At 39.8% G+C, this 16879-nt stretch overlaps 1 protein-coding gene across 4 annotated transcripts in view; it reads right to left on the bottom strand.

The window, feature by feature from the left end:
* RETREG1 (reticulophagy regulator 1) overlaps positions 1–16879 on the bottom strand; it is a 139046-nt gene that overhangs the window by 46249 nt on the left and 75918 nt on the right. Inside the window, exon 1 of one of the 4 annotated variants that reach the window (XM_006135807.4) lies at positions 7886–8204. The exons of the other annotated variants lie outside the window; for them this stretch is intronic. Within the exon in view, the coding sequence (XP_006135869.2) occupies positions 7886–7920 (35 nt within the window). The 5' untranslated portion in view covers positions 7921–8204. Of the gene's footprint in view, positions 1–7885; positions 8205–16879 lie in introns of those variants that run through there. 4 annotated transcript variants of the gene reach the window in all.

The raw sequence follows: 16879 nt of genomic DNA, 5'->3' as shown, positions 1-16879 counted from the left end.
TATCTTCGAGACACCACCGACTTCCTGAGAAAATGACAAACATTAATAATCTTCCTGAAAACATCATCCTGGCCACCATGGATATAGAAGCTCCTTATACCAGCATTCCACACAAAGATGGATTACAGGCTGTGAGGAATACCATCCCTGATGACTTCACTGCACTCCTAGTTATAGAACTCTGCAACTTTGTCTTCACCCAAAACTGTTTCTAATTTGGAGACAATTTATATCTTCAAGTAAATGGCACAGCCATGGGCAGCAGCATGGCACCTCAATATTCCAACATCTTTACAGTGACCTTGAACGTTTCCTCAGCTCTCGTCCCATAGCACTCTTACTCTACGTACACTACACTGGGTTCATATGATGAAGATGTCATCATGGGAAAGAGACCTTTGAAGAATTTCGCAGGGATTTCAACTTCCACCCCACCATCAAACTCAGCCTGTACCAGTCCACATGAGAGATCCACTTCCTTGACACTACAGTACAATTACATGACGGACACATTTCCATCACCTTATATTGGAAACCTACTGACAGTTACACTTACCTTAATGCCTCTAGCTTCCATCCAAGACACATTTATCAATCTATTATCAGAGGGGTAGCCGTGTTAGTCTGAATCTGCAAAAGCGGCGAGGAGTCCTGTGGCATCTTATAGACTAACCGAAGTGTTGGAGCATAAGCTTTCGTGGGCAAAGACCCACTTCGTCAGATCAATCTATTGTTTACAGCCAAGCCCTAAGATACAACTGGATTTGCTCCAATCCCACAGACAAATACCTACAGAATCTATATAGACTAGAGCATTCTTAAAACTGAAATACCCACCTGGAGAATTAAAAAAACAGATCGATACAGCCAGAAGAATACCCAGACATGAACTACTCCAAGACAGGCCAAGAGAAGAAAGGAAGAGAACACCACTTGTCATCACCTACAACCCTAACCCTTCCAACACATTATGCACAATCTACAACCTATCCTGGAAAACAATCCCTCACACTCATAGGCCTTGGGGGGAAAAGGTCAATCCTCACCTGACAGCCCCCTAACCTCAAATTCTTTCCAGTAACCATGCAACACACCTCCATCATACTCATCCAGGAACCTACCCCCACAATAAATCCTGGTGCCAACTCTGTCCACACAATTATACTAAGGATGTTAGGGACTAGTCAAGTCGACTAGTCGATTTCCCCCCCTTCCCCGCCACTTGCTGCCTCTATAAGACTTCCTACTGGCCCCGGGATGCACACGGAGTTCTAGGAACATCTGACTGAAAGGGGCTCTTCTTCTCCCTATCCATAATAGTATTTGCTCTCTCTTGCCATGTGTATCTGGTCTAGTATTCCCCTATAACACAGAACCCAACTCCCAGCTCTCAGTACCCTTCCTTATCAGAATTTGAGCAGGGTTTAAAGAGTTCAGCAACACCTTAAATAACCAACTTACAGCATGTAAGTAGTTCCATCTGAATCCAATGGAACTACCTAAGTGCTCAAAGTTAAGCATGCCTTTAATCCAGCAATAGGCAACCTAAGCTAGTGAGTGGGCCGCACGGATGGCCCTCCATCTCAATGAGCCATAAGACTGTCATAACCAAGACAGTCTTCTGGGAAGTGGGTCTGGCCCACAAAAGCTCATCACCTAATAAACCATCTTGTTAAAGTGCTACATAATCCTGTTTTTTGTTTCTGGGATAGGGTAGTTTTGCTAACTGTGCTCGAATACCTAGAATTTGAGGGGTGTGCTAAATGAAGTGGAGCAGTGCTCTGATTGGATGTAGAGCGAGCACACGGCTCTCACCATCCAGGCTACATGCAATCAGCATGCAACTTACTTCTGGTGCCCTTGCTTTATGTGTGTGTCAGTTTAGGAATACCAGTAAAAATAAACTACACAGATGGAAAGTAGTGGAATCTGGCAACCCTGTACATTGCAAAATGTCTTATGAGTCACACATAGAACCCAGCAGAATCGCATGTGGGCCCACAGGCCACATGTTGCCCATTTTAATCACTTTACTTGACTGGGGCACACAATAGCATTCAGCAACTTGCAGGATTGAGCCTGAAATTACCATTAGGTTTATATAATAGAGTTATATATGTCCTATCCTATGAATCCTTTCATGTCAGTGTCTTTATGCAAGTTTTACCTTTTTGGTATATGTTGCCAGATGTCTAAATTTAACAAAAAAGAACCAAACCATTGTTTCTAAACTACTATTTATTCTTCTCATCCTTTTGGCAAACTGCTGCATCATTTCTAAAACTGCAGCAAGTGAATGCACAAGCTGTCACACAGCAGCTGTAAAAACAGATGCTTCAACCCATCACGGTCACAAAATCTGGCCAGGAGATTTAGTAGCACCGTGTTCTCTGAAAATGACTAATGGTCTCATGCTCTCAGTTTGTATCTAGACATCTGCTCAAGCAAAGACCCATTAAGTTCTTCTCAGAAAGGTCAGCTGATCTCATATTACTGATTTAAAAATTTCTGAGTTGTGCTGGAATGATTTAATCACGTGTACATATTACATATATGTACACATACACACCCCACTCAGAATTACAGACATGACAAAGCAGAACATGATGTGACAACTGGAGAATTATAAACAGATAAACAAAGAATTAATAAATTATACAGCTTTAAGACTTCCTGATTTTCCAAGAACCATAATCACATCTGCTTCGAGCCTCTGCAGGTTTTGTAGACTAGATGATGCCAGTTAGGACCTATTATTCAAGTTGGTAGAGTTAAAAGTTACATTCCTACAGAAATATAAATCAGAACTAATATAATTGCAGTCTTTACAAAAAATCATAAATCAGAGCTCGCAGAACTGATTTTCTAAATGTTACTTAGAATTTATCAGATAGGAACTTTACAAAGTTTAACAAATATTACAACTAAATAACTTAGAGGCCTAAGAACTTTTCTCAAGGGTTATAAGCAATAGTTACAGAATCTAAAATGAAAGCAAGTTTCCAAAGTATTTGTTTTGGATTTTTGTGTGCTATTTTATGCTGATTTTACAAGGGACTCCAGTAATTCACAAGTTGGGAGTCCTGACACAAAAGGGAATTGCAACAGGGATCACAAGGTTATTTTAGGAAGGCTGTAGTTTTACTACCCTTTCTTCTCCATTGCCTTCAGAGCTGTGTGGCTGGAGAACAGCAGCTGTTGGTTAGGAGGCTAGGTCTTAAGGTAACACCCCACCAGCATTAGCACAGAAATAATGGTGGCAGTACCACACCATGCCATTCTTACTTCTGCACTACTGTCTTCAAAGCTGGGCAGCTAGAGAGTGGCATCTGCTAACTAGGAACGTAAGCAAGTAGTCAAATTGAATCTCAACTACTCTCCTCTACCCCTTTATTGCCTCGGTATCAGAGGCAACAAGGGGTGGGGGAAACAGGAGCTGGGGCTGGAGGGAACTGGCTTTTCCCTGCAGTGCTGCTTGCTCCCCACTGCGCAGCAGCAGGGTGGAGGAGGCTACCGCAAAGCAGCTTCTGCCCATGACAGGCTGAGGCTCACTGCTGGCAGCCCAGGCTGCTGCAGACAGGGGCTGCTGGACCCTGCATGAGTAGGGTTGCAAGATGGTCTCCCAAAAAATACCGGACACTCGGTATTTTTTGCTCGAGCAAAACAAAACAAAGGGACGCTGGGCGCCATCATAAATGTGGGTCAAGAATGTAAGTTGGGGGTTTTCGGCCCCTTCCACATTTACAAAAATGGTCGTAACTGCGGGGGGGGGGGGGGGGAGGAGGAAGAGAAAGGGTCTTAACTCGGGCCATCGTAAGGTGGGGGTTTCCTGTACATACATTCGAGTTAAAATGTTTTGAGCGTTTCCATTACCATCCCATTTGTCTAACAACACAGTCCTACTTTTTGGAGTAAATTTTGATGAGCCAGCCCTTGCATAAAAGGTTGCTTTAGGCCAACAGTTCCAAATGCTGCCAGTATCTCTTACATAGTCAATCTTCTCGCTCTGGACTGCCAAAGAGGAGGATGGCCAACAATACAAGGCTCCTGGTTTTGAGGTAATTTAAAAAATAACGTATAATGTGACATTGGCCAAATGTTTTACATTTGAAGTCCTAATTCTGCCAAATCACAATATAAACATTTTGAAATAATTAGAAACTTGTTTTTTATACATCCACAATATGCAACTTGCTCTAATATGTTGAATTTTTGCATTTTGCCAAACAGAATCTATGGCCTTAAAGTTGAATTTTTCAACTGGAGCATAAATTTGTGATACATTACACTAAAACAAATCTGTATTTACAAAATGTATAGAAGTTTTGCTTCCTTGAACAGTTTTCCACACTTTTCACCTGGGAGACCATTAGTCCAAGACTGCTCACCAATATCATGATTCTGAAAGGTGAGTGGGGCATCTATCCTGCTTTTGTGAATTTGCTCCTCAACAGAGAACACTCAGGTCTTCAATTGCCAAACAAAGTTATTTAATTCCTAAAATATCTTTAATAACTCAGAATGTTAGTTATTGCTTGGCTTTTTGAGCTCTTTGTATGGGATTTAGGGATGTGGGGGGGGGGGGGGGTTGGTAAATGTGTAACCTCTGAAATTTCCCAACTCCCCACGCATACCAGCCTCTGCATAGGCACCTGCCCTATATCAGAGGTAGCGGTGCAGAGGGCAGCAGGCAGCTCCCCAGGAGCCAGTGCTTGCAGGGAACCTGCTTCAAAGCTGTCTCCCCATGAGCACTGGCTCCTGCCTGCTCTCTACTGCGCTGCCACCTCTGATATAGAGGCAGCAGTGTGTAGGGGGAAGGTCTTGTGTGTAACTGTGAAGGTTAACCAATGAGCCCAGGCCCATCGGTTAACTGTTTAAACATATACACAATCGCATCAAAAGTCTTATTGAAATTAATACCTGCTTTCTCCCTAGCCAGTAAGTGTGTAATCTTGTCAAAGAAGAAATTTAGACTGGTTTGGATTTATTTGTTCTAGACAAACTCATGACGGTTATTCCCTAGTTGATTGCTTAATAATTTGTTCCAATGTCTTTCCAAGAACTGGAGGTTAGCTAACTGGACTATAAGTCCCCTGATTCTCTTTACTTCCCCTTCTGAAGATAGATATTATGTTTCTTCTTCTGCAGGTTTCTGGGCCCCTGTACTCTATCAGTTTTCAAAGACAATTGCTAAAATGATTCTGACGTAGAAACTAGCAGAAACAAAGTACTCAAAGATAATTTTCACGAGGCGCTGTCCAATCAAATATATCTAGTTTATCTATATATTATCTTAAACCTTTTATTTCCCTCTTTTGGCTTACATTCCTTCCTATTTGCTGCTAATATACAAAGAATTCCCGATCAGTAGCACCTCTCAGTTTTCATTTATACCATATCAAACCACAAATTCTGGGTTACATGCAGAAGAGTAATGGGGTGGGGGGGGAATGCATTTTCCGTGTTGGAATTTTACTTTGGATCCTCTGACCTCTGTCCACAAGTGGAATTACAACTTATTTTACCATCTTTTATTAGTTCTTGCTACGAATCATCCGCTAGAACTCTCTTTGATCTACTATACATTTGAGAGCATTTGTGCATCTCTCTGTCAGTCTGTCCATCTGTCTGAGTCTGTTCAAGAACCTCTCCTAAATGGTAAGAGCAAGGACCACCAAATTTGGTGTGCAGCTTTCTCGTGTCATAACTTAAAGCCAGGGTTAAGGGTTTGGTTGTTCCAGGACAACACATAGAATGCAGTTGTTCCTCATCAAATGAAAAGGAAGGGCTGTGATAGCAAAGACAGTTATACTCCATAATGACCACAAGGCAGAAGCAAGCAAGCAAGCATATCCCTGCCACTCAGAGCCTCACAGAGCCCCTGCTGCACTAGCCTGGGCAAGGGCAGCAGCCACTGGCCAGGCTGGACAGCACAACACCTACCAAACCAAGCCAGCCCCAGAGAGTAGCCAGCGGCTAGGCATCACAATGCCCTGGGGCAGTCCAGGGGAGCAGTTGGAAGCTGGGCCCTAACTGACCTAAACCATCCCCACATATCAACCACTGGCTATCCTTACCACCTGCACTGAGTCCCTGCTCCTCCCCTAGTCCCCACACATCTCAACCGCCTGCCCAGACTCCTGCATTCACCCTTCTCTCAGTATCTCCTCACCCCCCAACCCTGACTCGGCAACCTCCCCACACACACTCCCCAGCTCCCTGTCCTGAGACCCTTTTAATCTTCTTCCCTGATTCCTGCACACCCCACATCCTGAGCCCCTCTTCATCCCCAACTCTGACTCCTGCACCCTCCACACAGTCCCCATCTCCCTGCTCTGAACCCCTAAAACTCCAAGCCCATGCCCTGATTCCTCCACCCCCGAAGACTCCTGCTCTGAAGGACCCAAGTAACACTGGTGAATCTTTTAGGAGTTAATACTTTAATGACTTTTTAGAAAGATCTTATTGAAACTGCTAACAGAGGATAAAATACTAGGTAATGAAGTGTAGGCATCGATTAGAAAGTTGTCATGGCTACTGGCTTGTGGAAGCAGCTCTATGCAGTCCTTTTGTGGAGTAAAAGTTAGTTGCTTGTAGTCTAATTTTATTTAACATTATCTATGACAGTTTAACTAGATAAGAGAGTGTCATGAGTGGGGCAGAACATATAAATACAATTAAAACAAGGCAGGCCATATAATGTTGACGAATCTGGGACGTGATTTTAAAAATGCTCAGCTTTGGCCTAACACTTTTCTTCCAGAAGTAAATGGTAAACACGGAGGCTGCGTCTAGACTTGCATGACTTTGCACAAATACTTTTAACGGAAAAGTTTTCCGTTAAAAGTATTTGTGCAAGAGAGTGTCTATACTGGCATGTGCCTTTGTGCAAAAGATTTGCTATTGCGCAAAAGCATCCGTGCCAGCGTAGACACTCTCTTGCACAAGAAATTAACGTTGCTGTCTATACTGGCCCTCTTGCGCAAGAATACTTGCGCAAGAGGGCTTATCCCTGAGCGGGAGCGTCAGAGTATTTGCGCAAGAACCACTGATTTTGTACATTACAAAGTCAGTGTTCTTGTGCAAATACTCATGGCCAGTGTAAACAGGCGGCATGATTTTGCACAAAAGCAGCTGCTTTTGCGCAAAATCATGCCAGTCTAGACGCAGCCTGACTGCTTTTGAAAATTCCATCTTTAGTGTTTAAATTTTGAATGGACTGAATATGACCAGTGGAAAATATCTTCAACGTCCTAGTTCTCTGCAGAACACTTGGCCTCTGCAGAAATGTCACTACCCTTTTTCTCACTGATGAAAATGTAATAAATTAGTTACTTCTAAAACTACATTTTAGATCAGTATGTTTCTCAATCCCTCTCGTACAATTTTACAATCTAATTTAAACAAACACCAAATCATAGAAAGAAAGTATTTCACAAGCATACCTCACAGGAACACAGTGCCCTATTGTAGCAGTAGGAATTCTGGAACTGTCAGGAACAGACTCCATAAAGGTTATTTGTGTCTCTGACATTTTGAGGTTTATGTTATTGCCAGGATTATAGCTAGGAGAAGTAACTTATTACAAATCAAATTATTTTATGTCATTCACTTAAAAAAATTAAAATACACTAATACTTAATATAGCATTCTCCAACATAAAATATATCTAAAACCATTTACTAAATTTCCAACGCTGCTGGGAATTAAGTATCCATAGGCCCATTTAAAAAACCACAAAGGAAGATGAAGTGACTTGCAATAATTGCAGAGCAGGTTTGAGTAAGAGCTGGGATCAGAATTTAGGAGTTCTAGGTTTTTACTTCTATGCTACTTCAAAATATATAATTATATATGAAAAAAGATATACAGATAATTACAGTACCTTTTAACTTGTCCGAAGTCCTCACCTCCTGACATTTCAGATTTTTTTTTTAAATGACACCAAACTAGTTAATCCAAAGACTTTCAATTCTTTGTGTTCTTTAAAAAAAAACAAAAAAAACAGCCCAGGACTGTACTTTGTGTGCTTCCGAATAAAGTGCTTCTTGTTCAGAGTATGTGTTTACACACATCTGAAGCAATTGCTTGTCTTGAATGAAGTTCAGAATGTTCTATTTTGATTTGTTAATTCTATAAATAAATAGGTTACATCTTACTACAAATAGAGTGACAAGGTGTTGGGTTTCAAGCACAGCCCAAAACCAAATATTTTTTTATGGTCATGTGAAAAGGAATCACTAACCAGCAAGTAACCTTTATTTGTCAAACACCACTGAAGGTTCTCTGCTTCCTCTCTACTTTTCTTGGCTATAACTAAGTGCAAACCAAAATGATAGAGAGCTACAGTACATGGAAGTTTACCAAGAACTTCTCCGCAGTCTAAAAATCATTTAGAAAATACTGTATAGTTGGTTAGAAAAAAATCACTAACTGTCATAACATCTAAAAACTTTGTTTAGAGGCTGCTTCTGCTGCACAGTTGGTAGACATTATATACTATTATCTTCCCCCCTCCTGCATCTAGAAATGCCATGAAACACTAGCAGTTCAGTAGGGAAAATGAATTGGGCCATCTGTATTTCCAGTTAGGTCATTTCCTTCTTGTGAAATAAACACAAGTTTCTTGAGTCTATATTACTTGTGAGAGTCTGTCAAGTCAGTGAAATTGCTTCCTTACGGGGTTGTTTCTTTCCATAAGACAACAGCTTGACATAGGCATATGATCTCTATAATATCCTTATGGACCAACACTATTTATGGATATAATTACACAAAAAGCTGCTTTCTAGATGGGAAAGCAATAAGTTTAGAAATTCCCTACTTGAAAGAAATTATTCAAATATTTTGGGAATAACAAGTCTTTTAAAAACATATCATGTTAAGTATCTGATCAAAGTAGGGATAATGGGTAAAGCCAAAGTCAGGCTCTATGTTCTATTTATTAACACTTCTGAATTTTATAATGTGTGTTTATTATATGTAGTACAATATTGACCAGAAAACTATTTCTTAATTTAAAAAACCAAAACTAAGGAAAAAAGAATTATATACTTCCTAAATAAAAAGAGGAACACTCTTGTACCAAGAATTATCTAAATTCATGAAAAACTAAATAGGTCTCATAGGTCATTCCATCAAAGACCAATTATTTCTAATCACAAAAGCTAAGCAGGCTGTATAAATATTTGAATTAGAGACCATGTAAAAGTCTCAGAAAATATGCATGTCGGAAGTCTGTAGGAAAGGGAAGTTTCTTACTCTTTTCCCTTGTACTCAACTTTTCAGCCAATTTCCATTTCTTTCCCACTGCCAGTCTTTCACATTGTCCCGCTCTCTCAGTTCTCAGCTAGCCAACTTTTCCTTCCAACCAATACTCCTTCCCTCCCTCTTTACAGATGTTGAGGGTCCAGCAGACATAGGTGATGATGGCATGTCAATAAGCCACTTTAAGTGTACACACACACTAGCAGAAATGATGCTTGCAAAGTAGATCTGTTGGCTATGAATATTCAGTCACACCTGCTTACTTCAATGATCAAAAAGTATATTGCTTTTTGCTCCTGTTAGCCTAAATAAGAGAGTATTCCATTCTGGCTTTCAACTCTTCAACAAAATTGTTAATTACATAACATAATCTTTATTAAGTAATAATGATACGCAACACAGAAAGAACCCAGTTTAACTTTGAGTTTGTGGGCTTATCAATTATAAAATAAGTGTTTTTCTTATATAGAACGAGTGTATAGCTACCTGTCCATCCACCCTATTAAACTAACATTAAAGACCGTAAAGCCAATCACTCCAAAATTAGGAAATGCCAGAATCAAGGTTGCTTCACATCTTTTATTCCTCCCTTGTAATTAAAGATTGTTTCATAATGCATGTACACATGATTATACACTATTTTTCCATATGACCCTGGCCTGAGTCAGTGCTCAGGATGGATGGTATGCACTTAATGATTCAGTATTTTTATCCTCATTGTTTAATATGTGACCTTGTTTATTGCACACTATTCAAACCCTGCTTAATTTATTATTAAATTATGAAATTATTAATTTCACCATGAGCTTTTCTTTGTTGTTCATCTCTATATTAACTGAATGCTTCACAAAAATTGTATCTTTTCAACATCCCTCTCAGTTATTATCCTCATTTTACAGACATGGAGTTGAGCCACTGAGAAATGTTCAAAAGTGCCCACTAATTTGGAATGCCCAATTTGAGATGACTTCAACCTGTTTGGTTTGCCAGGTTACTTAGTATTATTTAGCACTTTATATGTTTCAAAGCACAACTCCCATTGATTCAAGTGGCAACTGTGAATGCTCAGCACTTCTACAAATCATCTTTCTGTTCCCAGAAAATGGGAGCTGTGGGCATGGTACTTGCAGGCAGAAGCAACATGCCAATCCCATTGCCACTGCCCCTTCCCCCCCCCCCAAGTGGCTATGCTGGCCACTTCTGGGAGCGGTGTGCAGCTGAGATAGGCAGGGACGTAGAACCCTGCCTTAGTGATAGCCCTACTACATTGAGAGGTTGCAATTGAGTAGGAGAGTCCCCCGGATCGACTGATTGGTGACCACTGCTCTAAATAGATCTCTACTTTTATCCAACTTTATCAATTGCACAACAAGAAACCTCCACCAGGCATTCAAATCCATTATACCTGTACCATGTATACATTGCTAGCAATCCTGAACAGTGTCTCTCTCTAACAGATATATGCAGAACTGCCACATAGGCATCAGAGCACACCTTTGCGAAACACTATATTGTTGCTCAGTGCTCTATGCCAGATGCTATAATGGGTCTTACTAAAATTGGGGGAAAGAAGTTGCCAGCGCGCCACAGACCTGGCGTTTCAGGAAACACATCGGCTGTTTGGGGGAGGGAGGAGCAGCCTGCGCATTTCCTGAAATCCCAGAAGAGGCATTCCATTAGCAAAGTTAGCTTGCAACTTCTTATACTAAAAACATTTGCAACTGCTAAAAACATAAAGACTAATAATGTCATTAACCATATAAAAGTGGCCTGCTAATGGCATTTCAAACACTATGGTGGAAGCAAGAAACCCTATCTTCCATTCTTGTACAGCAGTGGTTCTCAAACCATAGCCCACAATCAACACACAGCTGCGTGTTTAAAAAAAAGTTACCACTCTGTTCTGACATGGATGGCTGAGGGGGAGACAACATCAGACTGCCTGCCCGCAGGGGGCAGGAAAGTGGGTCTTTGGACAGGTTTGTGGAGGAGGAAGGGGCTCAGGGTAGCGAGGGGAGCCCCTGGGAACCAGGGGTTAATGGATTGCCAAGTTTTATGTGGGACTTAATGCCTAGGGTCTTGGCTAGGCTTGCTCCGTGCCCAGTACTCTGCTCCTCATCCAGCACTGGAGTCCCAGAGTCCAGCTGGGCCCATGCTACAGTGTTTCAGTGCCCAGAGCTCCCCTCCTTGCCCTGCTCTGTGGAGGGGTCTCTGGGCAGAAGGAAGGAAAGCACTGTTCACAGGAGACTGTAGGTGATTTTGACAGCCACTGTGGTTCTCAACAGGTAGCCCACATAAACTGTAGACTGGAGAAGGAAAAACATAGTACCTATTTTTTAAATGGAATAAAGAGGACCCAGAGAATTACTGGACAATTACTTTGATATTTGGAAAGATACTGGAACAAATTGTTTAATAATTTGTAAGCACATAGAAGACAACAGGATTGTAAGAAATAGGAAATATGGATTTGTCAACAAATAATCATGCTAAACCAACCTAATTTCTGTTTTTGACAATGGTTACTGGACTACTGGATGGGGGAATGAAACAGACAATATATTTTGACTTTAATGCAGTCCCAACATTACATTCTTATAAGCAAACTAGAGAAACGTGGTCTAGATGAAATTACTAAAATGTGGTGCACAACTCATTGAAAGAACATACTCAAAAAGTAGCTCAGTCACTGTCAAGCTTAAAGGACACATCTATTGTGATTCTACAGAGGTCAGTCTTGGGGCTGGCCCTAGTCAATATTTTTATTAATGACCTGAACACTAGATATGTTGCAAATCTTCAGATGACATCAAGGTGGGATGGGTCTGAAGCACATTGGAAAAGAGGATTAGAATTCAAGACAACCATGACAAATTACGGAAACTATCAAAATAAATATAATGAAATTCAATAAAGACAAAAAGTACTTCGCTTAGAAAAAAATAAATGCACAAGCACATAGGGAGGAAAACTGGGTAGGTGGAAGTACTAGAGTCAACACTTGCAAAATGTTGGGGCATTTGCAAAAAAAGGCTAATATTTTGCAATGTATTAAGAGGAGTGCTGTATGTAAGAAAAGGAGAAAAGAGTCTCCTTCTGCTTGGCACCGATAAAGGTTTCAGACTTCAAATTTCTTAAGAACTGTTACACACAGGACTGCAATTATTTATTCTCCATGTCCACTGAATACAAAACAAGAAATAATGGGCTAATAGAGATTCAGGTTAGGTAAAGTTAAAAAGATTTTCCCAACAACAGAGGGAAAGCTCTAGCATAGGCTTGCAAGGGAGGTTATAGAATCCCCACCATTAGAAGTTTCTAATAACAGGCTGGAGAAACAACTTTCGGGGATGATTTAGTTTTACTTAGTCTTGCTTTACTGCAGAATCATGAATTTGACCTCTGAAAGCCCCTGAAAGTTAAAAATTTATTGCAGATTGTTGAAAATGCTTTACTTGTGTGTCTTAAAGAATAAGGAAATTAACATGTATTTTACCCTAATTCACCTATTTGGAAGATACAGAAATAAATGATTTAATGAATATTCAGAAATAACTTCGCTAAAGCCTTATCTCCATTATGCAGTGGAAGGACACTGAAGTGATTGATCCATAAGCAGTCAATTTATCATGTCTGCTTAACTGCAATAAATCGATCTCTGAACACTCCACTGTTGACTCTAGTACTCAACAAGGATGAGAAGAGTGCCTGGAATACACAGGAGAGCAGGCCCCTGCCAATCTTGATATGTGGAAGACACCACAGTAAATGTATCAACTTCAGTTACGTTATTTGCATACTAAAGTTTGGTAGGGTAGATTGGAGAGGGACTTAGTGTAGAACATGGCCAGAGTATCATTCTGACTATACAGAAAACAAGGACTAAAGTGCTAACAGCTGAATTCAGTGAAGTATTTCACATGTGCTACTAGAAAAACTATGCAGTGAAAGGAAGTTTAAGGTTTTTAAAGGATTTCATTGTTATTAGACAAAACTTAACTCTCAATCTCCCAATCAGGAGTGATGTCACATAATAAAGCTTAAAAGAATGAATGTTGCATCTGGATGGACTGAAAAGGAATTTTATACTTTAATTTTCTCCCCTATGTTACATATTAATTACAGTGAAACTTTGCAATAGACTGATCTCAAGGATACTTTTGGTCACCTGGTTTCAAGAAATAATAAATAAACCAAAAGCATAAAAAAAGCTTGAATGCATTAGTTTCAATTATTTTCATGACACATTTCTGACTAAAACACTAGAGAAACAGTTTAAGAAGAGTAAAATATATTTCAACAGATAAGCACATTTGATATCTTGTCATACGGAAGACCAATTCAAAGTATCATAGCACTTTGTTTATGAACAGTATATGAATACCAAGTTGTTTCACTAGACTGTGTCTCAAAATGCGTAGTAAGAAATAAACATGTTATTCTGCAGATATATTCACATGCTTTGATAAGGTATGTGCCAGGACATTCCTTGCTAAGTTAAGTGACTAATCAGATGCTGTGCTGGAAAGCACACCCTCGAGTGTCGTCATAACCTGGATGTTTGCACATGACATTCAGAGGAAAAAAAGCTGTCACTGTTGGTTCTTGTGCCTTCTGTAAATAATTTCCATATAACATTTTGTAATCTAATGCTTGTATTTAGTGAACTAGGATACAAATATAAAGGTCAAAACCTACCACTTTTCATGTTCATTCTCTCATTACTTCCTCTCTCTCACCCTATTCCACGGGCAGTAAGCTTTAAAATCATCTTCATTTGGGAGCAACAAAAATATTTTAATAATTGTTTCCAGGTGTCTCATTTTTTTCACTGTAACAGGAATGTGAAAAACACATTCCTGGAATTCTCAAATTAACCAAAACCAGTTTTCTTTTTTCTCTTGACCCTAAAATTTCTCCCTTATGAAATTTACAATGTGGTTTACAAACTGAAGTTAGAAACAATTAATAGTAATTAGCTTATAATCATGAAATTTTGGTTTGTTGTAAGTGCTGAAAATATTTTCCCAAGTCACAGATATCAGGAAAATAGCCTTAATTGAAACTATATATACTGTATGCTGCCTATTGCTGAATGTTATGACAATACAGAATTTACAAAGCCTATTTCTTAAGGCAAAATAGGTACAGAGAAAGTGTTTAAAATTACTAGCTTTATGAAACAAAATGTAACAGCATGGAAAAGCGGGATGATGCCAGAGCAGCATTAAGATGCCTGGAGGTTCTATGCCCATGTGCTAACCCCCAAAAAACATAGCAAGGCATCTGAACTATGATCAGTCACTGAGTTTATGAGTAAGGTATCAATGCTTAGAAAAACGGCTTTATTACACCATCTCTGTACAGGACCACATGTATATTTTTGTAACTATATTGCTGCTCACCAGCTTCATGTCGAAGGACTGATATTGTGACTGGTAGTGAATGATCCCTGAAAATAAGAGATACATGCTCCAAGCAAACATGTCTAATAACAAGACAAGATTTTAGGCTGGACACTAATCTACTCAGCATGGATTAAACACTTCCCTAACACAGCAGTGTTTTCATTTGTGGAATAAGTTAGATTCTGTGAAAATTCCTCATTAAATTGGCACTTTCATTATGATCAAGAAAAGGCACTTAAATAGTGTAATTTTTCTTTAATACTGAACATACTCCCTGTGCTGCAAGTGATATTACAAGACTCTCTGAACAATATAGTTTATAAATACCCTCTAAGAAGACAAGCCAAATGACTGAAGGATTGTAAGTTCTCTCTACCAGTTGTTCAAATACTAAAATGGCAATCAGTGAGGACACGGGGAGGGAAATAAAAAAAAAAGCCAATGTTGAAAACTTATGTGTACAACAGAATCAACTTTCTGAGAAGCACACAGAATTAATACTGTGGAACTCTTAAAATTCAAGTTTATTTTTCATCTCCTAACAAGATCAAATACATACAATTTGGGGATTCTTTTTCTAACAATGATTCCATGTTCACTACTAATTTAAGATTTTCTGACAAGAGAAGAATAAATATGGAAATCACTTATCTATAACTGTAGGTTCTTGCAAAGTTGTGGTCCTTTTCTGTCATCCACATGTATACCATGCTCACGGGATTGCAGATTTCACAAGCAATGCCCATTGGTCCATGCAAGTTGCCTTCCTTTTGCTCTGGACTGAAGGTATAACAGGCAATGAAGATCAACACCTCTCTGGGTCTCTGCTCTTACTGTGAATCATAAATATTTAAAGCAGAGGGGAAAGAGGGCAGACATCTTGTATAATCTCCAGTTACAGGTAAGTAAACTCCCTTTTTATTCCTTGAAAACAGATCCCTGTTTTTCAAACAGGAGGGGAGTGTGAAGATGCAGTTGGTATAGATATCTATAATGCTGTTGTCCCAACTGCTACATCTGCAAAGAGGCTGAACTAATGCATAATGTTTTGTGACTGTTTGGCTAGAGCTCCTGGTAGCTGCCTTACAGATTTCCAGTATAGGTAACTCTTGAAGAGGTGCTGCTGAGGTTGCCTGTGCTCTAGTGGAATGGACATCACTCCATCCAGGGGAGGAATGCATGCTAATTGAGAGCAAAAAATAATGCAACCAGAGATCCACTAAAGCGTATCTGAGTAGATATTGCTTGCCCTTGTACTCATTCAGGTATAGCAAAATATAACCATGGGGATTTTCTATATCTGTTTCATTCTTTGCAGGTAGAACACCAAACCTCATCTGACATACAGAGAGTGAAGTTTCCTCTCCTCATTGTAACCATATAAGTGACTAGGTTAATTTCTGTGAAACTCTGAAATTATCCTAGTAATGAATTTTGGGTGAAAGTGAAGAGAAATCTTCTCCTCATTAAATATGGTGTATGGAGGTCGGAGGGAGTCATCCATGAGTGCTCTCAGGTCACTCACCCTTTTGCTGAAGTCAGAGGGTGTGTCTAGACTACCTAGTTTTGTCGACAAAAGTGGACTTTTGTCGACAAAACTATACCAGCGTCTACACTGCCGCTGAGTTCTGTCGACATAACGTCGACAGAACTCAGCAGTTTTGTCGACACTGGTATACCTCATTTTACGAGGCATAACACCTTCTGTCGACAGAACTCTGTCGACAGAAGGTGTTATTCCCTGTAACATTGCGTCCAGACTACGGAGTTCTGTCGACAAAGCAGCTTGCTTTGTCGACAGAACTCAATGTGTCTGGACGCTCTTTGTCGACGGAAGTTTTGTCGACAGTATCTGTCGACAAAACTTCCGTCGACAAAACGCGGTAGTCTAGACGTACCCAGAGTGACTAAGAAGGAAACCTTTATGAAAAAGTGGAACACAAAATCTGACCTCAACAATTCAAAAGGTGGTCTGGTAGGTACTGGTATTAGAATGTTGAGATTCCATTGTGGTGCAGATTTCATCACTAGTGAGAAGAATCTAACTAGACCTTTTATGAATTTAAATTGTGGGACATGAGTAAAAACTGAATGGCCTTCTATTGAAGGATAGAAGATACTGATTTCTGGTGCACAGATCCACATGAACTTATGGAAAGTCCTGAAGTTTTCAGGGATGGGAGACAATCTAAAATCGCAGAGTT

This window comes from Pelodiscus sinensis, chromosome 2 (assembly GCF_049634645.1).
Source record: "Pelodiscus sinensis isolate JC-2024 chromosome 2, ASM4963464v1, whole genome shotgun sequence".
Lineage (NCBI taxonomy): Eukaryota > Metazoa > Chordata > Testudines > Trionychidae > Pelodiscus > Pelodiscus sinensis.
Note: the sequence above shows the minus strand (reverse complement) of the source record. Positions and strands in the feature narration are given on the sequence as shown.